The sequence below is a fragment of the Electrophorus electricus genome, chromosome 20, assembly GCF_041902795.1.
Source record: "Electrophorus electricus isolate QZ-2024a chromosome 20, ASM4190279v1, whole genome shotgun sequence".
NCBI classification, from domain to species: domain Eukaryota; kingdom Metazoa; phylum Chordata; class Actinopteri; order Gymnotiformes; family Gymnotidae; genus Electrophorus; species Electrophorus electricus.
In genome coordinates, this window is record NC_137516.1 from 3,112,070 (window position 1) to 3,130,000 (window position 17,931).

At 42.9% G+C, this 17,931-nt stretch overlaps 4 protein-coding genes across 6 annotated transcripts in view; 3 read left to right on the forward strand and 1 right to left on the reverse strand.

Moving 5' to 3' along the window:
• The first annotated feature begins 1,136 nt into the window (after nucleotides 1-1,136).
• b2ml (beta-2-microglobulin, like) lies at nucleotides 1,137-3,684 on the forward strand. The gene is made up of 4 exons (XM_027011246.3): nucleotides 1,137-1,429; nucleotides 2,524-2,796; nucleotides 2,913-2,941; nucleotides 3,150-3,684. The coding sequence occupies exons 1-3, from the start codon at nucleotides 1,366-1,368 to the stop codon at nucleotides 2,924-2,926; spliced, it is 351 nt and encodes a 116-aa protein (XP_026867047.2). The 5' UTR covers nucleotides 1,137-1,365; the 3' UTR covers nucleotides 2,927-2,941; nucleotides 3,150-3,684.
• Nucleotides 3,685-4,539: 855 nt separating this feature from the next.
• Nucleotides 4,540-7,003, forward strand: ubl4a (ubiquitin like 4A). The gene is made up of 4 exons (XM_027011247.3): nucleotides 4,540-4,996; nucleotides 5,429-5,534; nucleotides 5,663-5,883; nucleotides 6,078-7,003. The coding sequence occupies exons 1-4, from the start codon at nucleotides 4,949-4,951 to the stop codon at nucleotides 6,183-6,185; spliced, it is 483 nt and encodes a 160-aa protein (XP_026867048.1). The 5' UTR covers nucleotides 4,540-4,948; the 3' UTR covers nucleotides 6,186-7,003.
• rab7b (RAB7b, member RAS oncogene family) lies at nucleotides 7,004-12,156 on the reverse strand. The gene is made up of 6 exons (XM_027011244.3): nucleotides 11,968-12,156; nucleotides 11,130-11,198; nucleotides 10,263-10,389; nucleotides 8,749-8,967; nucleotides 8,423-8,551; nucleotides 7,004-8,208 (listed from the first exon to the last, which is right to left on the reverse strand). The coding sequence occupies exons 2-6, from the start codon at nucleotides 11,180-11,182 to the stop codon at nucleotides 8,119-8,121; spliced, it is 618 nt and encodes a 205-aa protein (XP_026867045.1). The 5' UTR covers nucleotides 11,183-11,198; nucleotides 11,968-12,156; the 3' UTR covers nucleotides 7,004-8,118.
• A 421-nt stretch (nucleotides 12,157-12,577) lies between these two features.
• Nucleotides 12,578-17,931, forward strand: part of si:dkey-32e23.4 (dynamin-1-like protein) — a 14,499-nt gene continuing 9,145 nt past the window's right edge. The window contains exons 1-9 of one of the 3 annotated variants that reach the window (XM_081702967.1): nucleotides 12,580-13,113; nucleotides 14,431-14,539; nucleotides 15,029-15,170; nucleotides 15,419-15,451; nucleotides 16,137-16,183; nucleotides 16,325-16,393; nucleotides 16,568-16,654; nucleotides 16,763-16,925; nucleotides 17,148-17,268. In XM_081702967.1, the coding sequence (XP_081559093.1) occupies nucleotides 14,438-14,539; nucleotides 15,029-15,170; nucleotides 15,419-15,451; nucleotides 16,137-16,183; nucleotides 16,325-16,393; nucleotides 16,568-16,654; nucleotides 16,763-16,925; nucleotides 17,148-17,268 (764 nt within the window). In that variant the 5' untranslated portion in view covers nucleotides 12,580-13,113; nucleotides 14,431-14,437. Of the gene's footprint in view, nucleotides 13,114-14,430; nucleotides 14,540-15,028; nucleotides 15,171-15,418; nucleotides 15,452-16,136; nucleotides 16,184-16,324; nucleotides 16,394-16,567; nucleotides 16,655-16,762; nucleotides 16,926-17,147; nucleotides 17,269-17,931 lie in introns of all 3 variants that reach the window. The other 2 variants (XM_081702966.1, XM_081702968.1) reach the window with 2 other exon arrangements.

Sequence of the window (17,931 nt, forward strand, 5' to 3'; positions counted from 1 at the left end):
TCAGTGTGTGCTCCCTTGTTGGTCATTGTTTATGTAGATGTTTACTGATGTATGGTAAACGTTTGTGTCGCCACTGTTAAATGTGTAGTTATGTCCGTCGTTAATGTTGTGTGAGTGCCACAGTCATAGTATATGTTCTATGTTAATAAATGTATTTCACTATCCCCCCTCCACCAAACTTTACACTTGGCACAATGTAGTCAGACAAATTCCTTTCTCCTGGCAACCGCCAAACCCAGACTCGTCCGTCGGATTGCCAGATGGAGAAGCGTGATTCGTTACTCCAGAGAACACATCTCCACTGCTCTAGAGTCCAGTGGCGGCGTGCTTTACAGCACTGCATCCGACGCTTTGCATTGCACTTGGTGATGTAAGGCTTGGATGCAACTGCTTGGCCATGGAAACCAATTCCATGAAGCTCTCTATGCATTGTTCTTGAGCTAATCTGAAGGTCACATGAAGTTTGGAGGTCTGTAATGATTGACTCTGCAGAAAGTTGGTGACCTCTGCGCACTGTGCATCTCAGCATCCGCTGACCACGCTTTGTACATGGCCTACCACCTCATGGTTGGACTGCTGTCATTCCCAATCGCTTCCACTTTGCTATAATACCACTTACTGACTGTGGAATATTTAGTAGCGAGGAAATTTCGCAACTGGACTTGTTGCACAGGTGGCATCCTATCACGGTACCACGCTGGAATTCACTTTCCCAAATGTTTGTAGAAGCAGTCTGCATGCCCAGGTGCTTGGCTTTATACACCCGTGGCCATGGAACTGATTGGAACACCTGAATTCAGCGATTTGGATGAGTGAATACCTTTGGCAATATAGCGTATATACACACACACATTTTTCCGCCGTTGGCTGCGGATCCAGTCCGGGTTTTAGGGTGCGCTGTCTGCCTTGTCCACACCGCCCACACCGCCTCTTATATGTGATCTTATAAGAACCATCGACGTAAAACAACGGCGGCACGCGCACGCGCACGATAACCCCTATTATTCTGTGTTAGAATTATTACTTCCTTGTCAGCCATTTACTGCGTAAATCACAAAAACGCTTTTATCCTCTCCTCTGGACGTCAAAGTTTCAGATTTAATAGGTGGATCACGTGTCCTAGTAAAAAAAAAAAAAAAAATCAATTAATAAATTAAATAATAGAAACTAACTTCATGCAATCAAGACCAGCGAGGTCAATTTTGGCATTTCCTACTGGTTCTAAATTCGGGGCGGAGCCGAGAAGCTGCACTTTCACTTTATGTAGTGTCCGTGTTAGAGGAGCACTGGAAGAGTCCGCGAAATCTCCGACGCTATTGCAGTTTTATTTCACCGTCCGTAGCAGTCAGTCCCTCCGGAGAGATCATGCATCCGCTCTTTTCCTTCGTGGTGCTGGCTGTCCTGAGCGCCAGTTCCCTCGCAAAACAATGTGAGTAGACGAGGCCTTTGACGCAGTGGCTGCGATGGTCCGTATTTAATTTGGTATCCATTTAAAATATGGAGCCTGGAAATGTAATCATTTTGTAAATGCCTATTTGTGTGTATGCCCCGTTTTTTAATTAATTGATTTATTTTTAAACAGACGACGCAGCCGGTAATCCCCTAACGTGTTTACTTTCAGTTTACGATTTAAGGACTGCGTCATGCCCAACCCTATCACGAGTGAACGCCCAGGACAGGGCGAACTAGCTTTTTAGATTAATGTCTTACTTTATTTTATGTGGGGTAAATGCAATTTTGTTTGCAGTATCTTGTTTTTCATTAATACATAAAGTATTCGTTTAACAATATTAAAATGAGAATGTGCGTGTATATAAAAAACAAGCTCAAATGTTTTTAGGAAATTAGATTACATAAAAAACGGTTAAACGTTATTTAAACTTCTTTTAATTAAAACGTAACATCCATAGGTTCTAGTTTTAATGCCTCTTCCCTATCTCCATTTTGAGTCTCTCAGAGATACAAAGATAATAATCATATCAAAAAGGGCAAAGGGTCAGAACTGGTGCTCCCAGTTTTGGAATAAGTATATAAACCATAATTTGTAATAAGATGCCATGAATTGTATGACAGAATTAATGCTGATTTAAATAGCAACTTATTTAGGCCTTTAGCAAACATAAAACTGCCCAGTGAGCTGAAGTGATCTCATAATTTAACTTCTTGTCCTCTTCATGCTTGTACAATCTAACTAGAGTTGTGCAAACTGGATTGAGGCAATAAATAAATAAATCACATAAAGCTTAAATTTACCATCCAGCCTTCTATCATCAACCAGTCATGCAGGACCCAATACAATTAATCTAAGCAATGTAATAGTCTCTAAAGACCCTGTCATAAGCAGTAACCCATCAAATAAAAGTCCTAAAAATGTATTTTAACATGTGACAAAATAATGAAGTAATGCTGTCAAAACCAGATTCTTTGTTTGCTCGAACAAAGTAGGTTCCATGAAAAGCTGAATTCAGTCAGTGTTTCAGTCGCTAATTCATCATGCTTTAACACATGTGTCTGCATCTCTAGCCTCCCCCAAAGTGCAGGTCTACAGCCGCAAACCCGGAGAGTTTGGCAAGGAAAACGTGCTGATCTGCCATGCAAGTGACTTCCACCCCCCGGACATCTCCCTGGACTTGCTGAAGAACGGGATCCTCATGAGCAATACCAAGCAGACAGACCTGGCTTTTGAGCAGGGTTGGAAGTTCCACCTTACCAAGACTGTACCCTTCAACCCCAGTGCTCACGACGTATATACCTGCAGAGTCCGACACATGACGGACGAAAAGACCTACACGTGGGGTGAGTCTGAGTGAAACAGGGCTTAGACTCCCTGCAGACTACCTGATGATACCTGTGACATTGTGATGTCATGATTTTGCTAAAAGTGAACCTGATTTTCTTTTCTTTCTTCCTAGAACCCGACATGTAAACATCCATGCGTGTGGTAGGTACTGGTGTGATATACAAGAACTTACTCTTGATACCATTTACAAAATTTTTCATAGTTCATGGGCCTACTGTTGTTTTTATTATTAGATAAATTAAAATAAAAGTTTTTGAGCAACATCACTTCATATGTTGCTTTTTATTTTCGAAGATATTTTTAAGAAGTATGAAATGTATTATATTTATTCTTTTTTTCTACTCAACAGGTTCCAGTTGGACATATTTTACCTTCCATGTTTTGGGCCAAAACATTTGTTTTTGGCCATAAAGTTTAATACCTGAAAGATTGGATCTTTTATTAGAGACTGGATCTTTTATCCATGCCATCATGCTGTTCTGGAACTTTCTTTAATCAAGCATTTTTATTTTTCACTAGTTTCTTTGAGAGGCACCTGATTTTGGAAACTTTTTTTATTGAAAATTTGTGGAAAAGTAGATTTATTTGGCTGTGCGAATGATCATTGTGCATTGTGTGTCCCGTCTGTAGCTCAGAGAGGTAGTGTACTTGGAGTTTCCATCTTACTTTTGCCTACCTTTCTTTGTCTTTCTGATCTACCACTTTGGTAAAGTATATATTTTTAGAAGATTGCAGTTTTTCTGTTGACTGTTTTTATTATTATATCAGTAAATGATTAATTGTGAAATGTTTAAAATTGACAATTGTAAGAACATAGTTGTTTAAAAAGAGCTAAATTGGAGGATAATTGCTTTTAATTTAATATTAAAATTCTTTAATTCCGATTGTTCTTTTTTATTAATGTCTTCTGCCTACTGAGGAGACGTTTCATTCATCTTAAATGAAGTTCGTTAGATGACCCCTTGGAGAGCTGAAGCATCATCTCAAGATAACCAGACTTAAGGTGTGGAGGTTTCCCATGAGTCTTTGTGATCTGATGAAACAATTTCCATTTCAAACCAGTGAGGAAACAGCTGACAAAGCAATGAAAATAGTTGGCAAAGGGGTTTATAAAAATGAGCCTAGTTATAATGCCTTTATTACAAACATCTATTTAAACCTAAACCTGAAGGTGCTTTTTTAAGATGTGCTTTTTTAAGATGTGCTAAACATTTTTTCATGGTGGAAGAGAGACTGCACTCACCTGCCCCACATGGTTGTCAGTAAAATCGTACTTATGAAACAATACCTCACTTCCAGCCATTCTTAGCAGCCCTTATAAAATGTCACTATATAAATCACTATATGATGATCACTTTATAATAAGCAATGCACTTAAAATATGGAAGCAGATTAAATCCCAAATACTTAGACGGATGCGTTAGAAAGCCCAAATACGTAGTCAGATATGTTAGAACCATGCTTTTCCTCCTGCCTTAAATATGGTATTTATGCAGTAGGCTAAAAACAGGATAAACGTGTGTGTGTGTGTGTGTGTGTGTGTGTGTGTGTGTGTATGTGTGTGTATATATATATATATATATATATATATATATATATATATATAGTATTATTGGGTCATATATATATATAGTATTATTGGGTCATATAGATTTCACAGATCAACGCACATGGGAAGATGAATTAGGACTGGAAATAGGAAACTATGGGGGAAGTGTGTGAAAAAGACACACCTGCTCAGTAAAAAAACTTCATACAGAACACAGCTCTGTAAAACTGAGTTCCACGTGTATCTACCTTCCTTCTGCAGCAAATGTAAAGTGTTTTGCATATCTAGGCCCAAGGTATAGATCAGAGCATGTGCACAAGGCCTGCCGACGCAGTCAAGTAACGTTCCTCGTCGTTTTTAGCAGATTCGCTGCTTCATATATTACGAGATCATTTGGCATACCCGCGCAATGCAAAGTTTATGCAAAGTGCAGTTTTTGCATTTTTTTAACGCAGGTGCGAGACTTCGGCGCAGCACCCGCGTGCGACGGGAACGGGTTGCAGCGCCGTGACGTCACATCCGCGAGAAATAAGCTAATGTCGCAGAAGCCCGTTCGATAACGCTCCTCTGGCCGTGCTGTTTTTCGGATAAATGTCAAGATGATTCTGACCGTGAAGCCGCTTCAAGGGAAAGAATGTAACGTCCAGGTACGACGAGCTTTGTCGCTTCGCTTTCCGAAAGAAGGGGCACGTTAGCGTCTCTCGTGTGCGGCTAGCTAGCGTTAGCTAACCCTGCCTGGCTAGCTGACGGTCTCAATGAGAGCGTCGTGTGACTCCATTAAACCACACAAACCGTGAGGCCGTCCGATAAGACGTGTTTGTTTATGGAACAGACTACGGGAATGGAAGTGCCAGGCAGTTAATGTGTAGTTTGGTTAGCTAGTTAGGCTACGGCAGCCAGCATTATTGTGTAGCTTAGCTGGCTGAGAGTTAGCGTGCCTCCAGCACTGCATCGGTGAGATTCAAAGGTTCGAGTCTAGTCGGCTCATTTTAGCGGGCGAGCAGTGTTGTTTTAGGTCGCTGGCTAGCTGTGTGGGGTGCGTTACGTTTGGAGACCACGGTCCGTCTGTCGTTGCGCAGGTTACAGAAAACGAGAAGGTGTCGACGGTAAAGGAGCTAGTGTTTGAACGTCTGAACATACCACCGAATCAGCAGCGGTTGCTCTACAAAGGAAAGGCCCTTGCAGGTATAGTACTCTGGGGGTACCGAGCTCACTTTCTCCTCATTTTCTTCCGTCAGATCATTCTAACATCATTTGGGAAGGTACAGTGGGTATGCTGGCTCTTCCGTGTGGCTTCTCTGCTCCGATTTCAGACGAATACCGACTGAGTGATTATTCCATTGGGCCCGAGGCCAAGCTGAATCTGGTAGTGCGACCAGCGGGAGAGCGGAACAGCGGTGCAGTTGTTCACAACAGCACCAGCAGTCACAGCAGTGGGAGCAGTGGTAGCGGGGTGTGGCAGTCGCTGTCCGGTGTTCTCGCCAAACACTTCACTCCTGCAGATGCTGCCAAAGTCCAGGAGCAGATCGTGAAGGTACTTTCTGCTTGGCAACTTTTTTTTTTTTTGCTGCTTGTTTCTTGGTCCAGTTTTTCCTTTCTTGTTTTTGTTTTCCATGGCTGCGTGTGGTAAAAGTATCAAGTAGCAAGAAATGCATTGGACTTGTACTCAGGAGTGATGACTCCTCAAATAAGATTTTTCCAACACGGCTTTGTTTGTTTCTTTTTAAGGATTATGAGCGCTCCCTTCGACAGCTTAGTTTAGATGACATCGAACGGCTGGCTATACGTCTGCTGCACCCTGAGGCGGAGGGGATGGATACCTCATACATGGACTAGACAGGCTGGATAAAACACCTCAACAGCTACGAGGCAGCAGTGGCGCTAACTTGGATGGCTTGGAAAAATTGAGCGTGAACACATAAGAGCAGAATGGTGAACCACCTCTGTGTATTACAAAGTTAGCTTTTGTGGGTCACGGGTATGACAGAGGCTCAGCTGAAGATTCCTAACCAGTCTATTGACAACTCTCTTCATCCTTTATTTTCGGGCAGTATAATGGTGATTATTAAGTACAGCACAGTTTTCAACCCAAGTCTAATTTTTTGTCTTTCCGAGAGCCTGTTCCTCTAAGCCTCCTCACAGAACTAAAGTACTTTTGGCTTTGGTTGCTAATGTTTCTCGAAACAAGGATGGCCACCAGCATGATGTTTTTAGCATGCTTCAATTTCACATAGTCAGCTATCCAGGTATCGGAATGGAGGTCCAGGTACAAGCCTTTACCTCAGAAGTATTAGGCACTGGATCAAGTGTTCTGTGAACCTGCAACAATCAGCCTGTAATGATGGCTGACGTATGTAAGCAATGTACAAGAAAATGAACTTGAATTAGGCTACAATGTAAGACTGGGTTACTTTTTTTTTTTAAACTTGGCATGCTATTTAGTTTAAAAGACCAAGGAATCATGTATGTAGATTTGGCAGGTCTCCTTTTGTGTGTTTATTTCCAGTTGATTTTCGGATGTTATACAAATCTATTTATGATAGTCATGGAGCTACATTGATCACTACTGACCACAGAACATTTGTGACTGGCTGTATGTGGGTCATTGCTCTGCCTTTGTAAATATTGTGTTATTAAAAGAGAAATCCACTGGCTTTAAGTTCTTAATGAAACTCAGGCTTTAATAATGATGTGTAGTACAGGGGAGGGGCTTTAACACATTGGTCATTAATACAGCTTTAGCTGTTTGTCTAGCTGATTTGGGAGATTCCCAAAAAGGTTCAATAGTATGCTTGGCCAAGGACACTTATTTATTTATTTTCTACTTGTGTTAAAATATTTCTTACCCAATTTTTTTCATCCTCAAATATAAAACTGTAGTTGTCAGACTTAATGTGGGAATGTTTACATTAATACCAGTACAGCATGTAAATGTACAAAAGAAAACATGGAACCAACTGTCCTCATTCCTTGTCTCCATCTCACCCGCTGTGCTTGAGTCTACTGACTCCTCTTCTATATCATTCAGTTATGTTTATACCCATTTTCAAAGCTAATTGTACATGAGTGCACATATGTGAGTTAAACTTTTAAAAGGCTCAAGAATGAAATGGTGCAAATAGAAATGATTGTGTCAACCATCCCTGCCACATTTTGCACTATTTAGCAATCCCCAAAACACAATCTTGATTAAAGTGATCAACAAAAACAAAAACATTCAGGTTAAGACGATATGCCTTGGACTGAATACCATAGATGATTGCTTATTAAGATATGGATGACATGCAGATACAGATGGGTTTGACACCTTTATCAGTGGTGTACGTTATACAGAAGAGAATGCAGGCTCAGCATAGATGTACATAACAGATTTAAGAGATGATGGCTAAAGTATAACGCAGAATGAAAAGGGACAGATTTGGCAGACAATCATTGTGAAAGGGGGAGGGAAAAAAAATTACAACAAAATTGCACAAAGAATGGGCGTTGGTGACAGTCTTGGATAGTGACACTGGGAGCTGTAGTTTTAGACGTGATGGAGGCATTCAGTCAAGCTCTCCCATTTCCTCAGACAGTTCGCCACATGTTCGTTGGACAGAGAGGGACGCCGTCACGTGGCTTTTCAAACCCTGGCGGTCTTGCAGATGACACAAAGGGCTGGTTTGGGTGGGGTTTGGGTGGGGGTGTGGTTTGTAATGGCTCGGCCTCTGCTGATCACTGCCATCCCTCTCTCCGTCCTTCCAGCTCCTCGGCACTCGTTTGCCGTCCTTCAGCAGCTGCAGCCTTCGCTCGAGGAGGCAGGTCTGTCGTCTCTTAGCTTGATCTGGTCGGGGAAGTCGTAGGGCTCCCCCTCAGACTCCTGGAAGAGACAGTAAAACGAGGCGGGAAACAGCGGCTGATGATGTGGGCAAATTTCCAGTTCGCTAACATGCTTTAGCGATACGGTATCGTTTTATTCCAACTCACATTTTTTGCATATTCTTCCTTTTGGGGTACGCTATGAGACCACAGCTCTTCATTCGTATTGCTTTCAAAGATAACATTTGAGGGATTATTTATACATGCATCTTTACCTGTTTGAGTGCATTTCGAGCAATTGTCTGGAAAGCCTGGTCCACATTGATAGCTTCTTTGGCACTGGTCTCGAAATAAGGGATGTTGTTCTTGCTTTGACACCACGCTTGAGCCCGTTTTGTTGTAACCTGTTCAAAACAGAAGGTTTTGCTCAACAAGCGCGTATTTTTAATATATATATATATATATATATATATATATATATATATATATATATATATATATTTTTTTTATGGTGCTACAGTTATCAAAAACAAGTACGTTTCTAACAGCATAAAGATCACATTTTGGAGTTTTGACATGAGAAGTGACGATGCCCTCCAACCTGTCTGTTCTCCAAGTCGATCTTGTTGCCAAGCACCACGAAAGGGAAGTTTTCAGGGTCGCGAGGGCTGGCCTGGATCAGGAACTCGTCCCTCCAGCTGTCCAGGGTCTTGAAGGTGTTCGGGGCCGTGACGTCGTACACCAGCACGCAGCAGTCTGCCCCTCTGTAGAAGGCCACACCCAGAGACTGGAAACGCTCCTGTCCAGCTGTATCCCAAATCTACCAGCAGTTTTAAGAAAATAAGCACAAATTATATCTCCACCAAAGGGGGCGGGGGGATTTGCTCTGGTGTGAAAAGCTCTGATTATAGGATTTGAGAGGATCCAGACTTTTTTTTTTTTTTTTTTCCTGGCTGTGCCTGCCTTATGACTCCATCACAGCTAATCACACAATCTGGTGAGTCCTGCAGCTGTATGTAACGAGGATGAACATTCCTTCGCACCGCTTCCTTGCCACAAACCTGTTCTTACAAACCCAGTGCTTTCTGGGAAATTACCAGGCAGGTAGCGACATAACATGAGCCCACATTGTGAGCGAGATCAAACAGGCAGGGCATGACCCAGTCTGACTATGCCTGCTGAGTACTAATGAGGTGTGCAATAGGCCATCACAATCCGGCAATCAGTAGATTAAGGAGCATGTTGATCAAGTCAAGTCAACTCACACACACAGTCTTGTTTTGTAGATGATCATTTACAGCAAACCCAATAACACATTTTTATAGGTTTAAAAATAAGCTACAAAAAAAATAGATAAATGCTCATCACCATGATACGTGGCATCTAATAATTTAGTACTGATGAACAAAACACCATCCAAATGGTTTGCCTAGTAGAATCAGGAAAGGAACCAGCCAGAAAGCCACCTTGGGCGTTTCCCAAACAAAGGTACTAAAGATATTACATCATACTCAAAGGAAATGATCATGCTTCAGTCAGAAGCCTGATGGCGAGGGCTTACAGAAGGCTCTTATGAAAAGGAGATGCAGGCTTACACTGGGTATGATGCTCAGGGGTCAACCTATAGCATCCCATACCCTAATGTTCAGCTTCCATACTGCAGTCACTCATACCTTCCTTAAATATTTTGAACATTCTCGAGTGCTCAGAAGGAAATGTAGCAGTAGCCAATATCCAATGTTCCTTTGCTCTGAAGCATTCAAGTAATTACACAAGTGACTAAAAATATGTTTCTAAAATTCATAATCAGTTGTCTTGTTATTTTTAGACATACATGGAAAGAAATGATTCTGCATACATTTTATTGCACAGTAATGTTCTAGATGTTTTATAAGAATCACCTGTACAAATGAGGGCACACAAATTACTATAGCTGTGCTGTACTGTCCTTTGGTGCCCAGAGTGTTAATATGCTGGTGAGAAAAAGGTGCCAACAACAAATTTGTAACCATCCTGTTTCCTAAAAATATTTTGATAGTAAAAGTTTCCTTCGCTAGAGAGAAGGCACCATTTGCAGCTGTTATCCTACTGCCATCTGTACCCAGCAACACAAACCTGCATGGTAACAAGCCTGTCATCGACCATAACCTCCTTGGTCAGGAAATCTGCACCAATCGTGGCCTTATACTGGTTGCTGAACTTGTTGTTAACATACTGGTTCATTAAAGAGGTCTTCCCAACCCTGCGGGAACAGGAAATGTGAGATCAGAGTCACAGCAGGACATAAAATCTGCACATCAGAAGCCTCAATCCTAAATCAACAATTGTGTAAAATAGTATCATATGAACAATTATACTACTGTACATTTTATATACCATTATATATTAGAGTTAGCCTAAGCAATACCATTGTTGAATAAACCAATGAGCAGTTATTTTATCAACAATTCAGCTTGCACATCAACACCATCCAGCTGTGAGGTGGTGTCAGTGAGAGTAGCTCAATTAGGACCACAGCAACTGCCATGTCTTCTTCCACATGGAGCACAGGGTCACATTACATTTAAGATGTTATAACACGGCTCAGTCAAGTCGATCCCCAGATGCTAGGAACCAGGTCCAGACCACACAGAACATGTGTCCAGGAGCGGTGCCACAAATGTAAAGCTTAGACCTCCGATTTCACTGTCCAGTGGTTTTGTTTAGTGCGATAAGGAGCCAGTTACACTCGCCATTGCAGGATATACTGGAATATTGTTTCTACCCAGTGGCAATGCGGAGAATTCAACTTCACCTAAAGCCTGGCCGTGACTGGCAGAAATGGGAACTATGGGGAACTCCGCGAGCCAGCCCAACATGCCAACGTGCGATCGCCAGAGCGAGGTCCCACGTCCGACAAGAGCGCATACAACACGGCAAATTAAAAATGAAAGCAAAGCTCAAAACCATGCCTTGGCTCCACGATAATAAGCGTGCACTTACCCGGAGTCCCCGAGTATGATGACTTTGAGCAGCACCTTTTTGCGAGAGGTCATGACGTCCGGAACAGAGCTGCAAAGAAAAGCAGAGGTTTCATGACACCACGTTACAGCAACGATCTCTTCATGCCTACTTTAACAGAAGGTAGCCTTTGTAACCAACGTCAACGACTTTCTTGCGGTTAAAACAGCCCACTAGTCAAAAATCCGCTCGCAGTTAGCGTGCAACTTTTTTTTTCTTCTTTTTTGGGGAAATCGGTATCTTACAATGTAGTTCCAAACGGTAACACACACATCGGACAGTCATGCAGTGTTGAACAATGTGTTAAAACACACACACGGTGTTAACACGGTTAGTTACAACAGTTCAGCAAACGCAACGTTACCGAAAAGCGTGACGTCACTACATAAAAAATAAAAATCTAACAATACGAACCCTTTGACATGGATAATAATTTTCTCTATATATACACTTTAAAACGGGAAGCGAAACGTTACCGTCAGACAGACCGGCGTTACAGATACGTGGCTTAATATCCTTTCAGTTCCCAAGTTGTTTGGGCCGAACAGCAAGGCCAGATAAGGCAGGCTGGGCAGATATTTCCTCCATATCCCCCACCAACCAACATTACACGGGGCTGTTTAACTAAACACCTACACAGCCCGGCCGCCAAGACACAAACGATGGAACACTCGTCTGCCAAACGCCTATCCGGACTTCAAAGAATATGAGGATACATTCGATACACCGATCGCCAGGGAGTTTTCCGTGTTTTTTAATTATTATTATTATTGTTGTTGTTTTTCCCCGAGAACACCAAACGGGGTAAACCGTAGCCTACCTTTCACCCCTACACTTTCAAGACGCGGAGACGAGGTCGGCTGATGCTTAGGCTTCGGTGCGCGTCCTCCGAATTAATATCCAGATTTATATCCGAGGCTATCAGTCACCGAGAGGCACATCTGCTGTGCTGACCGCGTACCTTCCTAGGCGAACATGGCTGCAAAGTCACAAGGGCTTGACGCACCGCTGACCTGCTTCCCAACCACACAGTTGCCTCCCTCAAATATTATAATGAGCCCCAAGATGGAGGACTACAAAAACGCACTTTATGCGCTTCTGTTCACCGCGCTTTGCCATTTCTGACGTGTCATCGCGTACATCTCTAGAATTAGACCGAATTCATTTCGAAGTCATTTAGGCCTTTTTGTAGAGTGAAAATAGAACTTTAAAGTGCGCTTTTTTTTTGTTTCAGGGATTGGAGCGTGCGAAACTTGGATTTGAATGTTAACAAATATATTTGTTACAAAGAATATTTTTTTAAAATGTCAGTAAATGACAACCCATTCATGCATTTAAAAAAAATAATAATTTTGTAAAAATGGGTCTAATTCAAAGCTGAAAAATAATATTACATTTGTTACATTTTCTGTAGGCCTAATGTAAAATTACATTGGCCTTACCTTCCTTTAGCTTTTTAGTGTTTAACACAAATTCTAAAATAATAATAATAATAATAATAATAATAATAATAATAATAATAATAAAAACATAACCATAGGCATATTTTTTTCCAATCTCCTTTCCCATCTTTCAACTGGTCGATCTGAGATCAGGAACCGCCAAGGACGGACCGCAGGTAATGATAAAGGGTCCTGATGTTGGGGAGGCGTGGGTCAGGGTGCGGTACCCGGCGCGAACCTGTGATTGACAGCGATGGTATCCAATGAGATATCAGTGCAACAGAACGTCAATGGCGCATCAACAAATCATGGCCCTTGGAAGTAATGCGAGACCGCCTATCGTCATTTGACAGCTGCTCGGGGAAGGGCGAAAGGAAGCGAAACCTGGAGGATGAGCCCGTTTACAAATTCTTGAGTCGAAACGATTTTTCTTCCTTTGCAATGCAAAGAGTATAGTTGTGACGGTCTGACAGGGAAAAAAAAATAGAACAACACATCGCATTTTGATAAGGAGACTCAGTCAGGTAACCAGCTATTTTGCTATAGCCATCATAGTTAGCTAGCTGGCTAACGTAGCATCGTCTTTCGTGTGCTCCTAGATAATTATTCAACTATTCGACTGTTTCCTCGTTTAACTAAGCCCTGCATGCACAGCCGCCGCCTACAGCTCTCTGGTGTGTCTTTACCGGCCTCTGTGCTGATGTCTCTGCTCTTTTAACGTTCATTCAGCAAAGAGACTGGGAAAACATGTCAAGATATCCAGCATCTGTCTCAGGTGCTCACTGGTGCCTGGTGCTTAATGCATTCATGTGTACACATTTGTTAAGTGGCGCTCTCACTCCGCTGGCCAGTTTTATGTCAAGTCAATTTTATGCCAGGGGTACTAACCTAAAACACCCACTCAAATAACACCAATTTCATAGCATTTGGAGAGTGTAAATGAACTTGCTAATTAGCGGCCTGTTTGACAGTTGTAATAAAACGTGGTACTGTTGAGCCAGTTATGTGGGTTGTTCAAACACTCATGTAAATAGTGATGTTTAAATCTGCCACTGTCTGACGTGACACCTTCACATCAACAACCAGGAGGCAGAAAGGACAGAGCCACCTAAGCAGTGGTTCCTTTGAAGTACTGATGTGTAGGACAACCTCTAAGCTTGGATTGGTGTTTAATGTAATGTAAATCTTACAGACTCATCTTTGCCAGAGCATAAACTTTCTCTCCCTTTTCGCTCTGTGTCTCATGAACACACATACCCACACCACCTCATACATCCAGAATGAGCTTAGACGACACCTGTATCACACACTTAGTCACGTTCACTCACACACACAATAACAGGAATGATACTTGACAGCTGGTAACCTAGTCTGAGATCCCATACCCAACATTCTTAACCTTTAGCAGAAATATGTGAAAATGGAGCATGTCGATAGACATCCACGCCACACAAATACATTCAATCACTGACTTTTGTTTCTAAGTTATTTTTCAAGTCATGTGACATACATTGAACTTACATGTTTTACATGTGTTATACTCACAAAGACTGACAACCTACCTTACAACTTTTGAGAAGACACCTGACTGAATTTCACTTTAGAAACACTGTGTGAAACCTGAACGGCAGAGGTCTAGTGTAATGCCATGTGGTTAAGTCCACGTATATTTACTTTTACACTGTTTAGAACAATAGCAGACAAAGCACCTGATCTTTCGTGATTGAACATTGTACGCGAGCTTCTTTGTTAAAACCATTCAACCTAAATCTGTTTATAAGTCTGGTATTGCATCTCTTTGTCTGTTCCTCTTCCCCGCCTCCTCTCTGTCTCTGTCCCAGCTGAGAGATGGACACGCTGATACCCATCATTAACCGTCTGCAGGAGGTCTTCCTCACCGTCGGAGCCGAGATCATTCAACTTCCTCAGATCGTGGTGGTTGGATCACAGGTCTGTCAGGCAGTGTCGTCACCGTTTCCAATCCGGCCGTCTGCTGCGTGACTGCCACGTGCTGCATATAGTCACAAAGCCCTTGTTGGCCCATGCCACAACTGCACTTTAGTTGTATTTCCTTTTAGAGGAAACTTGGACATTGTACACTTTTTTTTTTAACTTTCAGATTGTGGTTTTGCTTTTGGGGGAGGGGATGTCTGTTTACTAGCGTGTCCTCTCAGTATCAGAGGAAATGTCTCAGGCCTCACTTACTGCAGATTAGGTAGTGCTTTATCAAAAATCATACTATTGGAAAAAACCTGTAAATATACATTTATATTTGTGAACGTGACACAGTGTTTTACATACGTATGTGATCACACGTGCCTTCTAGTGTTTTCTTTCTGGTATGCTGCTTGGCCCGTGTGTGTGCGTGCGTGCGTGCGTGCGTGCGTGCGTGTGTGTGTGTGTGTGTGTGTGTGTGTGTGTGAGTCATTTAATCCACAGAGCAGTGGAAAGAGTTCAGTGTTGGAGAGTTTAGTTGGACGGGACTTTCTGCCTCGTGGCTCTGGAATAGTCACACGTCGCCCTCTAGTGTTGCAGCTGGTAACTGTCCCTCCTCTGGCACAGCGTGAGAAGCAGGAGAACGGTAAACTGTAGTGCACGCCTCATCCCTCTGTGTAATCTGTAGTGAAGACACTGCATAAGTGCAGGAAATACTAACAACTTTTCTAATTAATTTTCTTCATTTTGTACTGTTACTGCACTAACATGCAAGATCATTCTCATCATACAAATAGCTATGAACGACCTTCACTTGTCTCCTTATATCAAAATGAGCGTCTTTCCTCTTAACATGTTCTGAACGACCCCTTCTTTCTTTCCGCTGTGTCACAGGGGCAGACGCAGGCTCTCAGTGCCGCTATCCAGGTCTCTGTGTGGAAAGCACTAACCCTCTCTTTTACCTGCACGAATCTGGCTTGTCCACAGCTTTACACAACAGTGTCATCATCTACCTTTATCTTGGTTTAGGTTCAGCCAGAGTCCTTCTGTGGCTGCTGTCTTAATCATATGTATTTATATGTTTCTTTGTTTAAAGTATGTACCATCACTTAAACAAATACAGTATGTAGTGTGACCTCCCTTGGCACTAAGCACAACCACCCAGAGTTCTTAAGTAGATTTAGGGTCTTTTCTTGCTAGTGCTGAAGTGTAAGGATACGTCACGCTAAATACTTGCTACTATCGCCTAAAGAAACAGTTTTTCCTTTAGTTCTTTTACTACTGCATATGCATTTTCTTATTTTATAGTTGTATTCTTATAAATAGATTGAGAAATAATTATATATGGTCATATTATTATTGCAAAAACAACAAATCTAATGGTGGCCAAAGACTTTAGCACAGTACTGCATGCGTGTGTAACGCTTTCTTTAACTAAGGCTGTTGGGTAGACACCAGTGCAGTGGCATTTCAAACAGCCATGGCTGAATGGTTTTGTGGCGTGTCACGACTCCACCCAGCCGAACCGTTACTCTCAGGAGAGTTGTCTCATGCACCTCCGCTGTCTAGCTGGAGCTTTGGGTCTATTTTTAACTTTTTCTGCGTCTTAAAGGAATCAAAGCAGAAGAATGGGGAACGTTCCTTCACTGTAAAAAGCAGGTATTTAATGGCATCCTTGTTCACGTAATCGTATTTTCAGCCGGTTTCTTCAGGAGTGCTGCTGTCCTGCTGTCTGATCAGTTGTTAAGGTGGTGATGTTGTGCTCAGCTGACCTGAAATGGGTTTTAATTTTCCTGTCAGATTTTCACAGATTTTGCAGAAATTCGCAAGGAAATTGAAGAGGAGACTGATCGTACTACCAACAACAAGGTGCTGAAGGAAGATTGCAGTTTAAACCGCACACACACAAACACACACTCTCTCTCTCTCGATCTGGCTGGAACATTTTCAAGGCCTGCCGCCAATTCTGTGTTTTTTTTGTTCTTGATCTTTTGATTCTGATTGATTCTTATTAGTTTTAATGTTCTCTGATCTTGCTCATAGGGCATTAGCCCAGAGCCGATCCATCTGAAGATCTACTCCCCCAACGTCCTAAACCTCACCTTGGTCGACTTGCCTGGAATCACCAAGGTAACCTCAGAAGGCAAACTACTTCCTTCTCAATCCGCTTCGCGACGTTTGTTTTGTGAGAAAGTTCTTCTGCATTTTTGGCTCGATTCTGTCATGGTTGTCCCCCAGGTCCCCGTAGGCGACCAGCCGGAGGACATCGAGTCTCAGGTGCAGGACATGATCCTCTCCTTCATCTCCAACCCCAACTCTCTCATCCTGTGCGTGTCCCCGGCCAACTCAGACCTGGCCACGTCCGACGCTCTCAAACTGGCCCGCGAGGTGGACCCAGATGGTGAGGAGCGCGCGAGAGGGTCCCACTCTGCCTGGGCACAGCGTGGGGCAGCTGCCCTCCTCTCCACGAGGACCCCGTGGATCGGGCCGTCTGTCGACGCGGGCCTTGTCCTTAACTCCCTCATCCCGTGTGACTCGTGGTTCCCCTTCTGAATTTGTTTTCCCTCTTTTGACACGGCTGTTTCTCCTGCGTGTGCCTGTCTCTGCGCGCATGCGTGGTCAGGTCGCAGGACGCTGCTGGTCGTGAGTAAGCTGGACCTGATGGACGCCGGCACAGACGCCCTGGAGGTTCTGCTGGGCCGGGTCATCCCAGTCAGGCTGGGGATCGTCGGGGTGGTGAACAGGTAAGACGCCTTTAACACAGCAGACGCGAAGACTCAAAACTGGGAGCTGAAGTCACGCTGGCTTCCGTGAAGCAGCGGCAGGAGGTAACATTGCTTCCGAAGGTTAGAACTGTGTAGTTTGGTTACATTTAAAATCTGAGACTTTATCTAAAGACAAAAAAGTCCCACTAATCCCACCAAAGTTTTATCATTTAAAACTTGGGATTATTTTCTTACTAGAACCTCATCCCATATCAGAAGTTTATGTTCAGCGGCTGTTTATGGTGAACACATTATGATTATCTGCAAACCGCCCTTTCTGATGCATTCTTTATATTTATATAAATTCACCAGAGTTTACAGAATAATCCATGTTTGATTTACAGCCGCACATTGTCAGGTGTACAGAGAATGAAGCATTTAATCAGAAATATGCATCAGTACAGCCATTCTAAACACCTGGAAATCGATGTCTAGCAGAGCATTGCCAGGAGTCGTGTCCTTATGCTTGGTTGCAAGTCTTTCTTCCTTTTTTTAAACATTTGCTAAGTGCACCATACCAGCCGACCTTGTCTGCTCACTTCAAGCCCTTTAAGTCCCGGGGGGCACACTGGCTGCCCACCAGATGGGCGGCACCCTGGAGAAACATCGCAGGCGTGATTCCGCCATGCGGTTTACTCGACC

What these genes read in the sequence shown, in the direction of transcription:
- b2ml (XM_027011246.3), top strand. Translation starts at nt 1,366, where the DNA reads ATGCATCCGCTCTTTTCCTTCGTGGTGCTGGCTGTCCTGAGCGCCAGT. An exon ending in CAGTTCCCTCGCAAAACAAT is followed by an intron (nt 1,430 to 2,523) that starts GTGAGTAGACGA and finishes CTGCATCTCTAG; the next exon opens with CCTCCCCCAAAGTGCAGGTC.
- ubl4a (XM_027011247.3), top strand. Translation starts at nt 4,949, where the DNA reads ATGATTCTGACCGTGAAGCCGCTTCAAGGGAAAGAATGTAACGTCCAG. An exon ending in GGAAAGAATGTAACGTCCAG is followed by an intron (nt 4,997 to 5,428) that starts GTACGACGAGCT and finishes GTCGTTGCGCAG; the next exon opens with GTTACAGAAAACGAGAAGGT. An exon ending in CAAAGGAAAGGCCCTTGCAG is followed by an intron (nt 5,535 to 5,662) that starts GTATAGTACTCT and finishes CTCCGATTTCAG; the next exon opens with ACGAATACCGACTGAGTGAT.
- rab7b (XM_027011244.3), bottom strand. Translation starts at nt 11,182, where the DNA reads ATGACCTCTCGCAAAAAGGTGCTGCTCAAAGTCATCATACTCGGGGAC. An exon ending in ATCATACTCGGGGACTCCGG is followed by an intron (nt 10,390 to 11,129) that starts GTAAGTGCACGC and finishes CTGTTCCCGCAG; the next exon opens with GGTTGGGAAGACCTCTTTAA. An exon ending in ACAGGCTTGTTACCATGCAG is followed by an intron (nt 8,968 to 10,262) that starts GTTTGTGTTGCT and finishes AACTGCTGGTAG; the next exon opens with ATTTGGGATACAGCTGGACA.